The 19,171-nt window shown below is 38.2% G+C and overlaps 1 protein-coding gene across 2 annotated transcripts in view; it reads left to right on the forward strand.

The window, feature by feature from the left end:
- Positions 1-9,557: 9,557 nt before the first annotated feature.
- Positions 9,558-19,171, forward strand: part of C9 (complement C9) — a 67,442-nt gene continuing 57,828 nt past the window's right edge. For both annotated transcript variants that reach the window (XM_044664207.1, XM_044664215.1), the window contains exons 1-3: positions 9,558-9,837; positions 16,119-16,263; positions 16,775-16,919. In XM_044664207.1, coding sequence (XP_044520142.1) covers positions 9,703-9,837; positions 16,119-16,263; positions 16,775-16,919 — 425 coding nt within the window. In that variant the 5' untranslated portion in view covers positions 9,558-9,702. The remainder of the gene's footprint in view (positions 9,838-16,118; positions 16,264-16,774; positions 16,920-19,171) is intronic.

Here is a 19,171-nt window from a genome sequence, read left to right on the forward strand (position 1 = left end):
TTGCACCCTGGTGCTTCCCCAAGATGGGAGGTGATATGATATAGATCATACATGTGTTATTATACAATGCATATTTCCATCATCGTGTTGTGAAAGAAGACTCATAAAGAAAAACTCAGAATATTGTAAAAAATAGTGTGCTTCAATCTATATTCAGACTCTGCCAGTTCCTTCTATAACAGTGGGTAGCCTTTTCCCTCATGAGTCCCTTGGAGTTGTTCTGGATCCTTGTATTGCTGATAACAGTTTGAAGTTATTCACAGCTGACCATCATACATTATTGTTGTCCCTGTGTGCAATGTTCTGATTCCTCTCACTTCACTTTACATCACTCCGTATAAGTCTTTCCAGGATTTTTTTTTAAACCTTTACCTTCCATCTTGGAGTCAATACTGTGTATTGGCTCCAAGGCAGTAGAGTGGTAAGGACTAGGCAATGGGGGGTCAAGTGACTTGCCCAGGGTCACACAGCTAGGAAGTGTCTGAGGCCAGATTTGATCCTAGGACCTCCCATCTCTAGGCCTGGTTCTCAATGCACTGAGCCACCCAGCTGCTCCCTTTCCATGGTTTTTTGTGATCATCTTCTTCTCATCATTTCTTATGGCACAATAGTATTCCATCACAATCATATACCACAACTTGTTCAGCCATTTCCAGTTGATGGACATCACTTTAGTTTCCTGGTCTTTGTCACCAGAAAAAGGGCTGCTGTAAATATTTTTGTACAAATAGGTCCTTTTCCCTTATCTTTGTTCTCTTTGGGGCACAGACGTAGTAGTGGTATTGCTGTACTTCTACTTGAATCTACTGTATACATTACCTGTCAAAGCTCTCAACAACATTCAAACACTCATTAAGCATTCTATTCTTAGGTCCCCAAGAGAAATAATAATAATAACAACAGCTAATATTTCCAGTGTGCCATTTTCTATGTGCCTGGCACCATGCTAAACACTTTACAAGTATCTCATTTAATCTTCACAACAATCTTGGCAGATAGTTGCTGTTATTGTCCCCATTTTACAGATTGAAGAAGCTGAGGCAAACAGAGGTAAAATGGTTTGCCCAGGGTCACACAGCTAGTATATGTCCGAGGCCAGATTTAAATTCAAGTCTTTTTGACCCCAAGCCCAGTGTGTATCCACTGAGCTACCTCCCTACCTCCTTGTGGGTTTTATAATCTAATAGGGAAATAAACAACACAAATAAGGAAACGTCACACAAAATTTTGTAAGTGCATCAGAGAAGTCCCAACCAAATGCAATTTGAGATTGGAGAGAGAAAAAAATTATTCCATCTAGGGAGATCAAGGAAGGCTTCTAGGAAGAGGTGGCATTGGAAGTAAGCCCTCTTTCATCAAGGTGTAAGTGGTCACCATTGACCACAGATCAATTTGTGCCTGTGGCTGGGTCTACCATTCCATTTTTTTAACCCTTCCTTTCCATCTTAGAATCAGTACTATGTATTGGTTCCAAGGCATTCCTAGGCAATGGGGGTTATGTGACTTGCCCTGGTCACACAGCTAGGAAGTGTCTGAGGTCAGATTTGAAACAATCCCATCTCCAAGCTTTGAAGATTTTAATGAACCTTCTTAACTAGAATTCAAAATGGGTCTCCCTCCTACCAAATTCTATTCCATAAAGAATTGTGTTATTGGGAAGTTCCAATGCATATAGAGATGCCCAATGAGAGGTGGTCTTTTTTTCTCTCTGCTATGTGAAAAAAAATGTATCCCTTTTTTCCATATCCTTTTCTTAACCGTTACAGTGAAGTTTTCTATCATTCAATTACTGCCCTCTCTGCTCCATGTCAAAGAAGCATTTTTTTTAACATTTATTAATATTCATTTTTAACATGGTTACATGATTCATGCTCCACCTTTCCCCTTCAACCCCCCCCCCCGAAGCATTTTTTCATTTGGAAAATATTTTCATTTGCTGAGGAACCTTGCTTATGAGAAGAGGTTAGGGGAGGGGAGTCCCTATCATTTGAACCTCATGTATTTACCTTGACCCTTTCTGAAAAAGAAAAATCAATTTGAACAGTCCAGTTTCCAGGCTGTGCAGTGCCCTGCTGAGCAGACATGAGATCCCATGCATGCCCTGGGAAGACTGCCCTGCCTTTGAAGTCCTTCCCTGTTGGTGCTTGCCATACTCAGCTGTTCAGGGGAGGAGGGAAGGCCCCTTTAGCCTGGCTCTCCTGACCCAAAAAGCTATACCACCAAGCTTTTTTTTTTTGGCTTCCTCCCATTGCCCATAGGCTCCTATTTGGAGACCTAGAAAGGAAAGAAGAAGGTCATTATTACTGATCTTTTATTATGTTTAAAAATAAATTAAGAATTAATATACATATATAGACGCATATATATCCTAGTATATATCCCTAATAATAATGTCAGAATCAGCATGGAGTAGTGAAGAGAAAGTTTTCTTTGAAGCCAGGAAAGTCTGGGTCCTAGCCCTGCCTCTCACACAATCTATGATGTAACTTACCTCTCTGTCCCCCCTAAGTAACTATCTATAGGAGATCTTAATTTATCAACTATGAACTTAAAAGGTTTTTTTTATTACTGTATTTCAATATAATTAGTTTCCTTTGTGGTGGTTTTGTGCAATTATTTTTCAATTGTGTCTGATTCTTTGTAACCCCACTTGGGTTGTTCTTGGGAAAGATACTAGAGTGGTTTGCCATTTCCTTCTCTAGGTCATTTTACAGATGAGGAAACTGAGACAAACAGAGTAAAGTGGCCTGCCCAGGATCACAGAGCTAGGAAATGTCTGAGGTCAAATTTGAACACAGGGATGAGTCTTTCTTAGACTCAGAACTCTTCTGTACTGTCTAGTTGGCCCTATAATAGAATAGTGTAACCCTATTCTTCCCCTCATAAGATCATATTAAAGAGGAGAAAGGAAAATAGTTTCTAAATCTGTCCATGAAATGGAAAATCATTGGACTAAGAATCAGGAGATCTGAGTTCTAATCTGGACTATGACAACTAGTAGGAATGTGACCTTGGCAAAGCCCTTGAGCCCTCTGAGTCTTAGCTTCATTGTGCATATAATGAAGGGGAGTGGGGGAAGACTACATAAGTTTTAAGATTCCTTTCATTTCTAAAATATTATATGATCCTCTCTCTCATTCTCTTTTTAACTCTCTGAAATCAGGCTTCAGACTTCATCATTCATCTGAAAATTGCTCTCTCCAAAGTCATCAATGGTTTCTTAATTGTCTAATCTAACAGACTTTTCTCAGTCCTTATCCTGCTTGACATCTCTGTGGCCTTTGATACTGTCAATCACTATCTTCTCCTTGAAATTCTTTTCTAAGTTTTTGAGATAATGGCAATATTTCTCAGTTACGTGCAAAAAAATTAATAATTTTTTAAAATTTCAAGTTGCAAATTTGTTTCCTCCTTTCTTGAGAAGGCAAGCAATTTGATATCAGTTATACATGTGAAGTCATGCAGAACATGTTTTCATATTAGCCGTATTGCCAAAAAAAAAAAAATAAAATACAAAGTAAAACATTAAAAAAAGAAAGATGTTTTGGGTTTTTTTTTTTTAAGTCTACTTCAATATGCATTCAGAGTTCATCAGCTCTCTCTCAGGAAGTGGATAGCCTTCATCATGGGTCCTTTGAATTACTGTCTTGTTCAGAATAAATCTTTCACAAGCGATTATCATTACAGTATTGCTGTTGCTATATACAATGTTCTCCTGCTTCTACTCACTTCCCATTGCATAAGTTCATATGTTTTCCCATGTTTTTCTGAAACAATGCTTCCATCACAATCACATTCAACTTGTTTAGTCATTCCCCAATTGATAGGGGAAATCCTTCAATATCCAATTCTTTGTCACCACAAAAAGAGGTTATAAGTATTGTTGTATGCTTAGGTCCTTTTCCCTTTTCTTTGATCTCTTGGAGATCAAATACAGACCCATTATTTTCTAGGTCAAAGGGTATGCACAGTTTTCTAGTCCTTTGGGCATAATTACAAATTGTTCTCCAGAATGGTTAGACTAGTTCACAACTCCACCACAGTTTATGTTTTTCTAGTTACCCTTCAGTATTTGTTATTTTCCTTTTTGTCCTGTTAGCCAATCTGATAGGTATGAGATGGTACCTCAGAGTTGTTTTAATTTGCATTTTTCTAATCTGTGGTGATTTAGAGCATTTTTTCTGGGAGTATTGGTAGTTTTGATTTCCTCTTCTGAAAACTGCCTGTTCATATCCTTTGAGCATTTAGCAACTAGGGAATGGCTCCAACCAAGGAATGGCTTTCATTTTTATAAACTTGACTTAGTTTCCTATAGATTTCCTTCAAATCTTAACTAATGCCCTAACTTCTCCAAGAATCCTTTCCTGGTCTCCCTTGATGCTAATATTTTCCCTTTGAGGTTGTTTCCAGTTTATCTTGTATGTGGTCTATTTATTGTTTGTTTTCATGCTGTGTCCCCTAAACTCAAGAGGGCAGGGACTCCTTTAGATTTTCTTTGTTTTCCCAGCCTTAACATAGTGTCTGGCACAAAGCAAGCACTTGATAAATACTTGTGGACTTGACTTTATCCCATTAAAAAAAATTATGTTGGACATATCCCACATACAAATAGAAAAGCTATGGTCATTGCTCTGAATCGGCCATCCAAAGCCATCCAAAGATCCAATGTTTGATTGTTGCCACCATAGTAATTACAATTCAACAAACATTTATTGAATTTACACTGTATACCCTATGTTCCAATGGAGGCTTTTGATACATTTTCTCCCCATACTGAGGAATTAATATCCACTTGTCAAAATAATCCAACTCATCTAATGCAAGATTTCATTCAGACACAACCTCTTCAAGGAAAATTTCTTGGATTTGCTCCCAACTCCCCTACCCTCAGGTGGAAGCAAACACTCCCATTACCTATAAGCCCATAACATTTCACTCTTCTATCATGCAGTATTAATCATATGTATTGGTGTTCATTCATCCTATTGGAATGGAAGTTCCTTTGGGGCAGGTCCATGTCTTATAAAGAACTTTGTATAGCACCCAACAGTATCTAGCACATAACAAGAAGCAAGGAAATAAGAATTTATTAAGTGTCTACAATGTGTCAAGCACTAGCTAAAATTAAATCCTTTACAAATATTATTTCATTTGATACTCACAACAACTCTGGGAAATAGGTGCCATTACTATCCTCATTTTTCAGCTCAGGATTACTGAGGCAAACAGAGGTTACAAGATGTGCCTGGGGTCACCTAGTAAGTGTTCAAGGCTCGATTTGAACTCAGGTCTTCCTGACTCCAGGCCAGGCACTCTATCCATTATTCAGCATAGCTGCCTATTTTGTTGTCCTTGTTGTTTAGTCATATCTGACTCTTTGTGACCCCATCTAGAGTTTTCCTTTTTTTTTTTTTTTTGGTCAGTAAATTAAATTACTTTGCCACATCTGGAATCTTCTTGAAAAAGATCCTGGAATGGTTTGCCATTTCTTTCCCCAGCTTGTTTTATAGATGAGGAACCTGAGGCAAACAAATTAAGTGACTTGCCCCGGGTCACACAATTAATAAGGATCTCAGGAAGATGAGGCTTCTTGACTCCAGGACTAGCATTCTATCTACTGTGCCACCTCGTTTCCCCATAGTTCACCACTACTTGTTGAATCTGAATTTGATTGAATTGAATTTTGTCCACACAGAACTAAATTCTTTCACTGGCTATCACTGGGGTACAGTTTGAAAAGAGTAGTGTGCATCCAGTCAGAAAACTAAGCTTCATATCTTGATTCAAACACATACTATAACCTGTAGCAACCTATGTAATCTTGTGAAAATCACTTAGCCTCTTTCAGCCTTTTCCTCCTTTTCCAAATGAGGGAGTTGGACTAGATGACTTCTGAGGTCACTTCTAGCTCCATCACAATGCAACAGATTTTCTCCCTGGGTCTACCTCTTGGTCAGGTTCTAATAAGAGAGAAAAATTCATCTTTTGCTTCTATTGGAGGGGAGAGCTATAGCTCTCCCCCCCCCCCCACTTCCTCTCCTCCTTCAAGGAAGCTTATGATGGTAGAGCACCCATCAATAACATTTTCTCCCTCTGTGATGCATTACTAAGAGGTCCATTTACCTCCTGTGTTGATGCACATCACTTTGATCTCAGCAATGATTTTCCAGCTGAGATTTAAATATTTCAAGAATAATTTGTACTTGATTAGCACATTTCCTTTCAGGATAGCAAAAGTATTTTACAAATACTTCTTCATTCACCCGAACAGCACAGCAGGGAGATAAGCAGGTGGTGAATGATTTACATATGGAAAAACTTGAAGAAAGCAAAGAGAATTTTTGCCAGATGAGATATGAGTTCACTAGAGAGGGGATCTGGAAGGAGAGGAAGAAATGGGGAAGATACATGAGTACTAATCTTTTTAACATTTGTGGAGTACATTCAGGTGTTTTGTTTTTTTTTTTAACTCACATTCTTTGTGCTTATAAACCCTCATTCAATCTAATTCAAAAATGTTTGAAAGTGGGGGCAGCTGGGTAGCTCAGTGGATTGAGAACCAGGCCTAGAGATGGGAGGTCCTAGGTTCAAATCTGGCCTCAGACACTTCCCAGCTGTGTGACCCTGGGCAAGTCACTTGACCCCCATTACTTAGCCCTCACCACTCTTCTGCCTTGGAGCCAATACACAGTATTCACTCCAAGATGGAAGGTAAGGGTTTATTAAAAAAAAAAAAAAAGAAAGTATATATTACTGTACTATGTACTGAAAATACAAAGCAAAAAATGAAATCCCATCCCTGCAGTCAAGGAGTTAGGTTCTATTCGAGAACACAGCATGGATAAGTAAATTGCTAGCTAATTAAAAGAGGGCAACAGCAGTAATCACAAGGGACAAGTTGGCAAAGGCTTCCTATAGTAGATGACACCTTAAAAGAATCTTTAAGGAAAATAAGATTATCAGACAAAGATGGATTAGGGTTAGGTAAAACCTTAGGTCTATGCACAGGATAAAAAACATGAGTTAAATCTAGACAAAGGTACAGAGGTGAGGGATGGAACACCAAGTTTGGAGAACAGAAAATGAGCAATTTGGATCAAATGTCATATTTTTGTTGAATATAGAAGCTACCATTCTTCTAGTTACCTAGGTTTATTCTCCATTTTTCATATTCTTCCATGCACTATAGCCAATCAGTTGCCAAATATTGTCAATTTCACCTGCCTAATATCTCCCTTGTCCATCCCCTTTTCTCTACTTATATCATGACCCACCCTAGTTCAGACCCTTATTACCTCAGCCTTGGACTATTACAATAATCTCTTAATTGGTCTTCCTGCATCTAGGCTTACTTCTCTCAATTTCATAATTCACATAGCTGCCAAATGATATTTCTAATGGACAGTTTGACCATGTTACTCTCCTGCTCAGGAAATTTCACTGGCTTCCTATTGCCTCTAGGATGAAAAAGGAATAATTTCTACCATTTCCAACTCAGTCCTTGCTTCCTAAATCCAAGTTTGGTCTCTTCCCTTCCATTCTGCCCTTTGGAACACTTCTTTGTTGTTGTTGTTGTTGTTGTTGTTTTCCTGTCACAAACTTCCCTTCTTTTTAGAATTAATCTTCTTATACTCTTTTCATCTTATATTCGTGGGAGACCTGGCTTCCCCCAGAAAACGTTTCATTTCTGGTCACTTTCCCTACATGTACCTTCTCTCAAGATCCCAGAGTCCTTGGACCAAGAAAAGTAGTAAACAAAGGAGAATAAACTAGATAGTGAGAGAACTAACATTCATAACATAATAAGTACTAATGAAAGAATTGGGAATGTTTGCCCCAATAAGGGGAGTAGGATTCTGTATTCAAATGTATTCTGTACATTTGGCTGTATTCAAATACATAAAGGAATGCCACGTAAAGGAGAGATCAGACATTCTACAGATTCAGAGGACGAAAATTGGCACAAAGGATATAAATTGTAAGAGACAACTTCCTAATAATCAGAGGTACCCCGATAGCAATTTTTTTCTTATAATGAGAAAGTTTAGGGATATTGTACAGTTACATTGGACTTAATTCAGCCAGTCAAAAAGCATTTTATTATAATGCTTTCTTTGTGCCAGACATGGTATTGAGTGCTAGGAATACAAAGAAAGAGAAAAACCTCTGTGGTGCTCAAGAACTTCACATCCCAATGAGATAGACAATGAACAAATAACTACATATAAATACAATATGTACAGGATACATGGAAAGTATTCTTATGGAGAAGACATTAACAGTGGAAAACAGAAAAAGATATTTTGGAGAAAATCATGTTTTAGTTAAATCTTAAAGGAAACCTGTGAAGTTAATAAGCAGAGCCGAGAAGAGAGAACATTCTAGGCATGGGATATAGACAGTGAAAAGATCTAGATTCAAAAGATGGAATGTTGTATGCAAGGAATACCTCTTTGGCTTACTTTAAGTGCCAATTAACAATTTTATCTTCTACAGCAAGCCTTTCCAAACCCCAACTGACTCTAGTGCCTTCTCTCTTAATTCTTTCATATCTAGCCTATACATAGCTTATTTGTCCATATTTGTCTTCCCCATTATCTTGTGGGCTCCTTGAGAGCAGATACTGTCTTTTGCATCTTTTTGAATCTCTACTGTTTAGCACAGTGTCCAACATATAGTAGGTACTTCACAGTTTATTGATTGATCATTAATTGACTGATGGAAGAAGGCCAGTGCTGCTGAATCATCATGACTGTGAAGAGGAATCAAGGCTAAGAAAACAAATAAGATAGGAAAAGACAACTTTGAAACAGGTTTTAAAAGTCATGCTGAAAATGGTATATATGATCTTGGAGGCAATAGGTAGCTAGCTGCTGGTGTTTATTGAATAGGGGAATGTGATATGTTCAGAAAAGCACGTTAGGAAGATCACTTTGGCAGTTGATTAGAGGAAAAATAGGATGGGAAGTGGAAGAAACTTGAGACAGAGGAAGATCAACCAGAAGGATATTACAATTGTCGGAGAATAAGGTGATGAAGAGGAAGACAAGAAGAAGAAAGTACAATATCATAGAAATCAAAGAAAGAAGAAATGAGTAATTATCAGTATCTTAAGAGGACCCATGAATACTAAAGAGGAATTATATTTTTAGTATGTGTATGTGTGTATATGCATCTAGTTGGTATGTATGATTGAATCATCAATTTTATTAAATTAAAAATGAGTCCCAAAAAGTTTAAGGAATTTGCCCATTATTTCATGTTACTTCTGAGGTGAATCCCACATTTATCAGGGAAGAGAACCTTGCTAAACTGACTTCCAGTCAATTCGATTCAAATCAACAAACAATGAACATTCCTACATGTAAAACATGATACTAATATGTACAGAAAAGGAAAAAAAGAGAGAAACTGGATATAGACTTGAAAACATATTATAAAGTTAAAACCACCTCATTCAAGGGGCAGCTATGTGGTTCAGTGGATTGAGAGCCAGGCCCAGAGTTAAGAGGTCCTGGATTCAAATCTGACCTCAGATGCTTCCTAGCTATGTGGCCCTATGCAAGTCACTTAAACCCCATTGCCTAGCCTTTACCTCTCTTCTGCCTTGGAACCAATGCAGAGTATTGATTCCTAGATGTAAGGGTTGAGAAAAAAGAAAAAGGAAAATGCTCCACTTGCACTTTGTGATATTACATATACATGTTCTTTTTTGCCAGCCTTTCAGAAACTGCTTCAAATAGGCTACGAAGAGAAATTGAGGCCCCTGCTCCTATAGACTGTAGGTTGAGCTCCTGGAGTCAATGGTCTTCATGTGATCCTTGTCAAAAGGAAATGGTAAGACAAAGACCTTTATTTTACTTCAGCATCCATGAAAGGGGTTTCAGGGGTTGGCATCTCAGGAAAAAGGACTTGATGTTTCTTTCTGGGACTAGGGCAAAGTAGACAGTCCCTGAGGGTGTAAATCTTTGTGAAGTAGGGGGAAATGCAATGAGATCCACTTTTTAAATAAATGCACTAATTCTAATACCGGAAAACTCAGGTCTTCGTGAATGTAGGTATTCTCCCTTTGTTTAAATAAGAAATTGCATGGAGTCCAGATTAAGATAACAAAATAGTAAGAAAACTAGAGGAACTGGAAGGGACTCCTTCACCTCGTCAAACACGAACTGTCACCAAATCTCAGCAAGAAAATATCACCCTATAAAGTGAGAGAAAAGACAGGAAATACTGTAACTGCTGCCACAGGAGTCATATGGTAGCCTTGGAGGCTTGGAAGGGGGACCTGCCTAGACCTGGGGCCCAACCAACACACCCTACTCTATTCCTTCTTTCTAGCTGATTAGGTATTGGGTCCATTTTCCACCCTAATTCACCCTGACCTGACCTCCACAGGTTTTTAGGCACAAAGATACTATGGGTTAGGCCAACCAAAAGAGCCCAAGAATATGGCCTCCTTGACCAACCCAACATGAGCCAAAAGCCAATCTCTACCTTGCTTTTACTCAGGATCCAGGAAGCCCCCCAAAAAGTCCCAGGTGCTTTCAGCTTCTTTCCCAGTGTAGCCAGGCCTTTGTGTAGTGATGAGTAGTCCTTCATCCATTCACCAAACTTGCACCAATGAGGCTTCTTGATGGCCAAGCCTGAGGAAACTTCCAGTCTTCTTTGTCCCAATTCAGTCCAGGAAGCCAGAAACTCTTACTTAAACTCCCACTGTCTCAAAATGGCCCAAGACTGAAGCTACCGGGACCCCTATGAGATAGGCTCACTTCTGTCCCTTTCTTAGATGGGACAGAAAATAGTTTCCCTTTGGTCCTGTTCTACATCTACCCTTAGGGAAGGGCATATAGAGGGCTAAAGACAAATCTACATCTTCTTAGATGGAACAGAAAATAGTTTCCCTTTGGTCCAGTTCTACTTCTACCCTTAGGGAAGGGCAAATAGAGGGCTAAGGACAAATCTACAGCCTAGACCTTCATCCCAGATAGATGCCAGAGGACTACGGCCAGGCTTCTCCTGGGACCCCATTTTTCTACAGTATTCCCTGCCCTAACATCTGGATAATTCTTTCCTTTCTCTACTTCCCCTCAAAGAAGAGGGGATTACTTGTCCCTCTTCTACCTAACAACCAGAGCACAGGGAAGGAGTAAACCTTCTCCCACACTCTAGTGCAGTGATGGCAAACCTATGGCACAGATGCCAAAGATGGCATGCAGAGCTCTCTCTGTGGGCAGCTGCCCTCCTCTCCTCCCCATTTGTTACTAGAAAGGCAGAGGGACTTGGGCAAGAGTTGCTCCACTCCCCTTCTCCACCACACCTGATGACATTTTTTCATATCCCCCTCCCCTCTGCCCAGCCACCCAATGGGAGCAGAGTGCTCAGGCCACTCCCCTCCCCCCTCTCTACACTTGCTGAGGATATTCCTCACTTCACCCACCTTTCTGCCCAGCAGCCCAATGTGAGTGCTTCTTCTCTCCCCTCTGTGAGGTAAAGGGGGGACGTGGGGGTGGGACCTAGCTCTCCATCTCTAAAAGATTCGCCATCACTGCCCTAGTGGGATTGCTAGTACTCTATAGTAAACTCACAGCTCATGTAGGACACTTATTACTCCTACTTCGGAAGAGAAAAAAATGAGTAGTAATTCAAAGAAAACTTGAAATTCAATTAAAAAAAAAAAAAATTCTTCAAGGAAAATACCTAAGGGTCAAAATTCCTTTAGAAACCCTGATTGAAACATCAATTGCTATGAGACAAGAAGTGACAAGAGAAAAGTAAACTGTACAATAAACATGTTCAAGGAATTTTTAAAAAATAGTTAAACACAAAAATAGATAGTCCAACAACTAGAAAAACTGACATCAAAAGTCTAAAACATCTATGGAAACCACAAGTAATAGAATCAACAAAAATCAAGCAAAGATCAATAGAAAACTAAAAATAAATTTAAAAATTGAAGAACAAACCCAGAAAGCAACAGGAAAGCACCTCAAAAGGCAACTAAAATGATAAACAGGACAAAATCAATTTGAGGAAAAAAAGCTAGACATTGTTTTTAAGCAATTAATTTTTTTTTATGTTCCACAAGAGACTACTCCAGCCAATACTCTATATCAGTGGTTCCCAAACTTTTTTGGCTTACTGCCCCCTTTCCAGAAAAAATATTACTTAGCGCCCCCTGGAAATTATGAAACTATTTATTGAACTCAGAATAGAATGTAATACAAAAAAAAGTGTGTCCATCACCGCCCCACTGGATTGCTGCAGCACCCACCAGGGGGCAGTAGCGCCCACTTTGGAATCACTGCTCTATATGGAGAAAGAATATATAAGAAGTCAGGAAGGAGTCCTAACAATCACTCAAAAGCACGTAATCATGAGACTAGAAAGAAAAGAAGAATCACAAAAATATCTCCAGGCATCAAGGAGTGAAGAAATTACCCTTACACTTATATAAGCATAAGTTGGAATATCACACTTTTAATAACAAAAATGGAAAGATGTCAAAGATGGATGAAAATATCTTAAAAAAAAAAAAAAAAGATTCAACAGAGAAAGTGCATTCCTTGAAAATGTAGCCACACTTTTTAAACCAAAGTTGAAGGATTGAAGAAGCCTTGAAGGCAATCCAAGCCAATCCTTATTTTGCAGATGAGGAAAATGAGGCCAGAGGAAGTTAAGGGATTTACCCAGTCACTCAGATTAATAAGTAGTAGAGATAGAGTTTGAACAACCAGGCCCTTTGATTTTAAAGCTAGAGCTCTTTTCACTGTATCACTTGCTTCCCCAAGAAATTTACTCTAAAGACTAAAAAGAGCTCAATGAATTTAACAGCAAAAATCCACAACAGAAGGTATCTCTACCAACAATAGGTGAGAAAATCCAAAATCACTGAACATCAAGAGATTAACAATGATAACAAGATTCTTTAACTTGTTATTAAGCTTAATTAAAATGAATATTTATATACATGAAAGATAAAGCATGTTATGTCTTCTAACTGGCAGAAAATAAAATTAGAGGAAAAAATATATCACAACCAAAGCAAAAAAACCCAATTAAATATCTATATTTACTATTTTTTAAAAACTGTTTCACACAATGCATATTTTTAAAAGGAGGAAAAAAGAGGAAAAACAAAGCATAATCTCTCCAGATTAAAACTTCAGATAAGTAAAATAACTAATGATGTTAAATATATAAATGTAATTATTTTTGTATATTAGTATAACTTCTGGTCCCCCAAGGACTCTGAACTTACCTAGACCATGTTGGATCTTGGGGTTCAGGTTGGACTCCACAAAAGTTCTTGAGGTTTCTATTTCTATTTCTGATCCCACTCCCAAAAAACCCCCAAGAAATTTCTAAAAACAAAACTCAAGTGTAGTTTGTGTCTAGGGTTTCCCTAAAATGTGAATGGCAAGTTCCTTTCTGGCAAAGGCAAGTGATATGTCAGTAATTGGATGGTTGTTTATTCCCTTTACCTTGGAAGCTGCACCCCCCAAAAAGATCCATAGGTTTGCTTGAGAACTAAAGAAAATATAAAAATTCCAGCATTAGACCTGATGAGACAAGCACATGTTTCCATTGCCATGTTCTTGTTCAAGCCATGGTTACTGTTGAGGTTAGGGATAGGAAGAAAAAGTGGAAAGAAATCCTTTCCATCCACAGCCATGCTGGTAAATATTTAACAACCAGCTCTCTGGGGAGGGGATGAGAAGGAATTTATACACTATACACTTTTCAGTTTAATTTGCTTTGTTAATATTTTCTCAATCGCTTCCTTCTTTTTTCTTCTAAACCCTTATCTTCCAACTTAAAATCAATACTGTGTATTGGTTCTAAGGAAGAAGAGTGGTAAGAAGTAAGCAATGTGTATAAAATGACTTGCCCAGGGTCACAAAAATAGAAAGTGTCTTGAGACAGATTTGAATCCAGGACCTCTTGACTCCAGAGCTGACTCTCTATCCACTGAGCCACCTAGCTGCCCCCCTTAATCATTCTCAATTCTAAAAATCTACAAAACAACGAAGCCCTAATTTGTAGCATTTGCTGATTTTTGAGATGTTCATTCTCACATTGAAAATAGAACAGTTAACACTCAGTAGTAGCAGCTGGCTTCAGCACACCTCTATCTCTAGTTTATCTTGTTGCCAAGTAAATGTCTTTAAAAGTGCAGATCAGATCATATAACCACCCTTCTCTAACAGCTCTTGTGGCTTCCCATTACCCCTAGGGTCAAATTTAAACTCTTCTGCCTTGATTTTAAAACCCTACACAACCTGGCCTCAATCTATCTTGCCAGCTTCATTGGGCATTATTCCAGGTTAGAATTCTCTGCAGTCCAGCCAAACTGACCTCGGTGTTACACACCCACAACAGCCCATTTCCATTCTCTGTGCTATTCCCCTGGTCAACTCCACATCCCTGAAATGCCCTCCTTATCACTTTTGCCTTCCAGAGTCCCTTTTTTCAAGTTGCAGCTCAGGTATCACCTTCTGCAATCATCTTTTCCTGATTCCCTGAACTATTGGTACCCTTGTTCTCAAACCACCTTATATTTAACTACTATGTATATATTTTTGTATATGTTTGCATTTATTCACTTTGTATTTATGCTGTATGTACTCATATATTTATTGTTTTCTTTCCCATTAGAAAGCATGCTCATTATAAATAGGGATGATTTTATTCTTTGTACTTCTAGCCCTGTGCCCTAGCACAGTCCCTGAAACATAATAGACACTTGATAAATCCTTTTATTGGGGAAGCTAGGAGGCTTTGTGGCTAGCAATCCAGACCTAGAGGCAGGCGGTCTTGGATTCAAATATGGTCTCAGACACTTCTTAGATTTGGAACCCTGAACAAGTCATTTAATCACAGTTGCCTAGCCCTTATGGCTCTTCTGCCTCGGAACTGATCCTTAATATCGATTCTACAATAGAAGGTAAAGGTTTTTTAAAAAACACTTTTATTCATTATTTGACTGCTAAAAGTCAAAGGGAAAGAAAACACTGGAAAAGAATACCAAAAGGGGGGAAATTTATTCTCTTCAGTCCTTTTGATGACCATAGAAATTCCTTTCAACCATAGTCTATCATCTTATTGGTCACCAAACATCTTTAGAACATTCCTAATTACTAGGGAACAATAAAGATTTTCTTGTTTCATCCTACAAAGAGTATTTCCCTCAGAAAGCAGCCCAAGTGCATTCTAGTTCCAGGGGATTCCCATAACTACTCCTGCTACATTAGATTTAATGATTGAAAACTAATTTATTACTTATAACAATAAGTATGAAAGGCCTGAATTTTCTTACTGAAAAAAAATTTTTTTGATTATAGTTCCATGAATGTTTTGTTCAAAGTAATGCAAAATCCAATGCAAAATATTATAATTAAATTAAACTAAGGTTGATCTAAAACATGCTATACAACAAGAAGTTTATGATTAGCAGATTACATGTAATTTCAATTTTAAGAAAATGGAAAGGGATAAACAAGAGTATCATACAATGGTGAAAGGAAAAAGATATAAATAAAAATGTATTTTAAAAAATGATTACCTTTTAAAATTTCAGTAGTTAATTAAAAAGTAATCAAGTATTTCCAAGATAATTGGGGGAACACCTTTTTTTTTTTTTTTGACCAAGACACCTCCTATGGAGCTGATATCACTCTTACAACTTGCTAAGAGACATTTATCTTCCTGAAATGACAATGACTGACTCTGCTATACAGTCTCACTCTGGCAGGAGGTTTCTTTTTCTTTTCAGTCTAATATAGGGATACCAACTAGTTCTTCTATGTCACAGACTCAAAAGGCAGAGGGTAATTTGAGTTTACTGGACTATTTCTTCACTGTGGAACTCCAATGGAAAAGGTAGAAAGCAATATGATATCCAGAAGAAACCTTATGATATCCCTCCCCAAAATTGTTCAGTACATACAACATGAAATTAATTTTTTCAAAGCTCATTTCTGGCTGCTTTCTTCCTATTTCACATTGGTCATTGAACATTGTTTTCCATTGACAGCCAGTTGTATGAATGGCTTTTTGGTATTTACAACTGCATTTTTTCAAAGATCAACCAACTTTTTTTTTTTTTTTTTTTTAAACAGTATCGCTCACGGACCATTGAGGCCTTTGGCCAGTTTGGTGGGAAGAGGTGCCTATATTCTTTGGGAGACAGGCGTAGCTGTGAACCTTTTAAAATCTGTGGTGATGAAGAACATGACTGTGGAAATGATTTTAAATGTGAAACAGGTATTGCATCTATCAGTTTAACTCACAAGTATAGGGTAAATTACTTTAGCTGACATTCTTGGGCACAAATTATTCTGTAAGTTCCGTTTGTGCACAAGTGAAAGAAATGAAACTCCTAGTTTAACTAGAACTTTGAGAAGTCCTTTGATTGATCTCATCCAAAGAGTTCAAGCTTATTTGTGCTGTCCCTCATCTTTATCAATAGGAGACATTGCATGTCTTCTGAGTGCAGTGAGTATGTGTATGGGGTGGGGGGAGAGAAAGGGAGGGAGAGGAAGAGAGAGGTGAGGAAGAAGAAGAGGAAAGGGATGAGGGAAAGAAAAAGGGAGAGGGAGGACAGTGTGTGCCTGGGCATGATAATGATGCCATAGCAGATAAAAGTCTTTATGGTCTCCCTCAGTGAGATACAGATGGCATCCTCAAATGATAAAGAATCAAGGAATATTTTATCCTACTTTGGTTAAGATAAATCATCACATACCACATCAGGTCATTATTGTTTCTGATTTAGGTAGATGCATTAAAAAGCGGCTTCTGTGTAATGTTGACAATGACTGTGGAGATTTTTCGGATGAAGACAATTGTGAAAAAGACCCACGTTCTCCCTGTCGTACTGATGTAGAACTGTCTGAGCTTGGCCGGACAGCTGGATATGGGTCAGTATCCACTTAAATGACAGGAAATAAATATTCCCTGGTCAGGCGAACATTATATTATCTCTTGGGGGAAGGCAAATCACACTAAAGACAAAACAAACTGTTCTCTCCAGTGCCAGATCACCCTGGAGATACAAAGGAATTCTACAGGGTCAAAACAAAGTGCCAGGAATCCTCAGCCCCTGGTGGCCCACGCAGAGGTTAAATCCCTTGCGTGTAAAACAGCTTGGCTCAAATCCCAGTCTATTGACCACTTAGGCAAGGCCCCCAGAAGAATATGTTCTTTTTCACTGACTGGAGACACCAAAAATCAAAAGTTCAAATTTTAGTTTTACCATTTTTACTAATTGTGTGGCCCTGAGCAATTCACTGACCCTCTTGGAAATTCAGTTTCCTCATCTGTAAAATGAGAATAATACTTGTACAAGGTTATCATTAGGAAATAATTTTAATGATAATAACTTTAATATTTACTATTTTAAAATAAATAAATATTATTTAATAACATCTTAATAGTTAATAATAGCTTTAATAATAATAATAGCTAAGATTTATGTAGGACTTTAAGTTTGCAAAGCACCTTACACTTGTTAATTCATGAGGTACTATCCTCTTTTAAAGAAAAAAACCCTTACCTTTTGTCTTAGTATCAGTTCTAAGACAGAAGAGTTTCAAGGGCTCAGCAATCAGGGTTAAGTAACTTGCCCAGGGTCACACAGCTAAGAAGTATCTAATTTGAATCTAGAACCTCCCAAGTGTAGGCTTGGCACTCTATATCTATACACCGTGCTACCTAGCTGCCCACTATTATCTTCATTATAAAGATGGGGAAACTGAACCTAAGAGATAGTAAGTGATTTGCCTAGGGTTATATAACTAGCAAATGTCGGAGGCAGGAGGATGCAAATTCAAGACTTGCTAACTCTGAGTCCAGCCATGTGTCACTGCACCACTTAGTTGTCTCCAAAAACAGGGCTTAATACATGTGAGTTGCTGCTGCTGCTTCTGCTACTACTGTTGTTTTTTTATGGAACTGGTATTTTATTGGCTGGTATAGGAAATGTTCTTCCATTAATGAAGGTCAACAGTTCTTCTGTGATTTATAGTCTTAGAGAACTGCCTGGTGGTACCAAGAGGTTAAGAGCTTTGCCTAAAGACACACAGTCAGTGAGTGGACATCTGGTGGAGAGAATGGATGGTGGATGGATGATGAATGATGATAGTGGTGGTGCTGATGAGGAGGAAGTAGAGGAAGATATGTTCATTAAGGAAATCTCTCAGGTGAAGATCTCAAACTTGACATGGCAAGAATGGGTGTTGATGAAAAGCCTCCTATAGTGCTATGATATATTGTCCAAGGTTACCTAGCCAGAAAGCAGTGGATTCAGGACTCCAACTCAGGCCATCTGAAGTTAAATTCCAGGCTCTTTCCCCTACCGCCATAGCTGCTTCCCTTGAGATTATAAGATTACAAATCTCAAAGTAGAAGAGTTATCCAACCTCAATTCACAGGTGTAGCAACTCAGCCACAGAGTTAAGTGATTTGCCTGAAATCACAGATAAATGCTGCAAATAACAGTTGGGATTCAGATCAGATTCCATGATTCCCAGTTCATCCCATCTTCCTTTCACTACATTGTTTTCTTAAATAGACAAAAAAAAAAAATACAAAAGACAATACAGTCAGTCCTGCTACATGTGTTTCAGAAAACGTGTCCAATGAAAATTTCAAGTTTGCTTCTGTGTGATTTAGCTTTCCCACCCCAATAAACAGGAAGAATGCAGACAACTGTACCACAATAATGTACAAGCTGACATCCTTCCCAGACTCACTTCCAAGAGGAAAGAAACTTCAAGTCTCTGTCAAGGAAAAATATGTTGTATTTATTCTGGGGCAGAAGATGCTGTTGGTGGAGGATGTCTGATCCTCACCATCCCTACCCACTTCTACTCTAGCCTCTAGTCCTGAAACCCATATTTGCCACCTATCCAACTTCTGCTAGACTTTGCAGCCCCACTCATTGGAACTGGGTCACAGGCCAAGCAGTACTCAAAAAGGCCATCAAAGTGACCACTATTTATTGCAATATTTATGTATTCCCTAACCATTTAACATGTATAAAATCATGCTACCATTTTTATTACATTCCTATCTTCTTTAATACCTCATTGATGAAATATTTGAAAGTTGTATCTTTAACTCTATTTTCTCCATAAGCCCTGTCTTTTGTTCCTTAATTTTGCATAGCTCA

Source organism: Gracilinanus agilis, chromosome 1 (assembly GCF_016433145.1).
Source record: "Gracilinanus agilis isolate LMUSP501 chromosome 1, AgileGrace, whole genome shotgun sequence".
Classification (NCBI taxonomy): domain Eukaryota; kingdom Metazoa; phylum Chordata; class Mammalia; order Didelphimorphia; family Didelphidae; genus Gracilinanus; species Gracilinanus agilis.